The following is a 2,176-nucleotide window of genomic DNA, read 5'->3' on the forward strand; positions in this document are numbered from 1 at the left end:
GTGGGTGCCTCTGCTGACAACACAGTCTCCGACAACTACAGGTGGACCGGCCATGGATCAGGGCCAGCCCTCAATACCCGGTGGTCCTGGAGCTGAGTTCGGGAAGGCAGGGCCCATATACTTGCACGTTCGACGGCAGCTCATGACCCGGGCGTTGGCCCTGTCGGGACTGGAGGGCAAGGATGGTTGCCATATGGCCATGCATGGCCCTAAGCGGAAGGTAGGTGGTGTCATGCATGCATCCAAGAATTCTGTGGCATGTTGTTTTGAATTTGTATTGGGCTAACATGGAGTAATGTAAAGGATGTCATGGTACACCACACCGCTGACTTGTGCATTCATGTGCATGTCTTCATGGCAGAACTTTGGGACGTTGTGCCAATCAGCAAGCCTGGGACGGTGTGACAGAGGGGGAGGTGTTCAATACAGTGAATGCCACTCCAACTGAGGTATGGAGAGGGCTGCAGTTTGCAACAGAGGCTTCCTTATGTGAAGATGATTGGGTTTTGGGGGTTAGGGGGGTTGAGGGGCCAGGGCTTTCAGAGGTGCAGGGTTTGGGATTTGCTGTGTAAGGGTTGTATGGTGGACACTTGTGGGCAAGCATGAGGTTACTTATTGGTTGCCACACTCCAGAATTGTGCACTCACATGCAGGCCCTACCAAGACATGGTAGTCTAACAGTGCCTAATAACTCACACTGACTCACAGGAAGCAGCAAGTGGCTCAGCTGCCCGTCTCAGCTGCCAGAAGGCGTCCACCTTCATGGTGGGTGCCTCTGCTGACAACACAGCTCCGACAACTACAGGTGGACCGGCCATGGATCAGGGCCAGCCCTCAATACCCGGTGGTCCTGGAGCTGAGTTCGGCAAGGCAGGGGCCTCATCCTTGCAGGTTCGACGGCAGCTCATGACCAGGGCGATGGCCCGGTCAGGACTGGAGGGCAAGGATGGCTGCCATATGGCCATGCATGGCCCTAAGCGGAAGGTAGGTGGTGTCATGCATGCATCCAAGAATTCTGTGGCATGTTGTTTTGAATTTGTATTGGGCTAACATGGAGTAATGTAAAGGATGTCATGGTACACCACACCGCTGACTTGTGCATTCATGTGCATGTCTTCATGGCAGAACTTTGGGACGTTGTGCCAATCAGCAAGCCTGGGACGGTGTGACAGAGGGGGAGGTGTTCAATACAGTGAATGCCACTCCCGGAGGTATGGAGAGGGCTGCAGTTTGCAACAGAGGCTTCCTTATGTGAAGATGATTGGGTTTTGGGGGTTAGGGGGGTTGAGGGGCCAGGGCTTTCAGAGGTGCAGGGTTTGGGATTTGCTGTGTAAGGGTTGTATGGTGGACACTTGTGGGCAAGCATGAGGTTACTTATTGGTTGCCACACTCCAGAATTGTGCACTCACATGCAGGCCCTACCAAGACATGGTAGTCTAACAGTGCCTAATAACTCACACTGACGCACAGGAAGCAGCAAGTGGCTCAGCTGCCCGTCTCAGCTGCCAGAAGGCGTCCACCTTCATGGTGGGTGCCTCTGCTGACAACACAGCTCCGACAACTACAGGTGGACTGGCCATGGATCAGGGCCAGCCCTCAATACCAGGTGGTCCTGGAGCTGAGTTCGGGAAGGCAGGGGCCTCATCCTTGCAGCTTCGACGGCAGGTCATGACCCGGGCGTTGGCCCGGTCGGGACTGGAGGGCAAGGATGGTTGCCATATGGCCATGCATGGCCCTAAGCGGAAGGTAGGTGGTGTCATGCATGCATCCAAGAATTCTGTGGCATGTTGTTTTGAATTTGTATTGGGCTAACATGGAGTAATGTAAAGGATGTCATGGTACACCACACCGCTGACTTGTGCATTCATGTGCATGTCTTCATGGCAGAACTTTGGGACGTTGTGCCAATCAGCAAGCCTGGGACTGTGACAGAGGGGGAGGTGTTCAAGCAGTGCTGCCACTCCCGGCGGTATGGAGAGGGCTGAAGTTTGCAATCAGTGGCTTCCACTCCAACTGAAGATGATTGGGTTTTGGGGGCTTCGGGGGGTTGAGGGTGATTGGGCTTTTGGGGGTGCAGGGTTTGGGTTTGCTGTGTAAGGGTTGTATGGTGGACACTTGTGGGCAAGCATGAGGTTTTATTGGTTGCCACACTCCAGAATTGTGCACTCACATGCAG

The 2,176-nt window shown here is 54.3% G+C and overlaps 1 protein-coding gene across 1 annotated transcript in view; it reads left to right on the top strand.

The window, feature by feature from the left end:
- Positions 1 to 1,985, top strand: part of VOLCADRAFT_98972 (uncharacterized protein) — a gene marked incomplete at both ends in the record, with an annotated part of 3,762 nt that extends 1,777 nt beyond the window's left edge. The window contains 4 exons of the mRNA XM_002957791.1: positions 42 to 220; positions 709 to 984; positions 1,471 to 1,567; positions 1,888 to 1,985. Coding sequence (XP_002957837.1) covers positions 42 to 220; positions 709 to 984; positions 1,471 to 1,567; positions 1,888 to 1,985 — 650 coding nt within the window. The remainder of the gene's footprint in view (positions 1 to 41; positions 221 to 708; positions 985 to 1,470; positions 1,568 to 1,887) is intronic.
- Between the last annotated feature and the right edge of the window lie 191 nt (positions 1,986 to 2,176).

This window comes from Volvox carteri, assembly GCF_000143455.1.
Source record: "Volvox carteri f. nagariensis unplaced genomic scaffold VOLCAscaffold_80, whole genome shotgun sequence".
Taxonomy (NCBI): Eukaryota; Viridiplantae; Chlorophyta; class Chlorophyceae; order Chlamydomonadales; family Volvocaceae; genus Volvox; species Volvox carteri.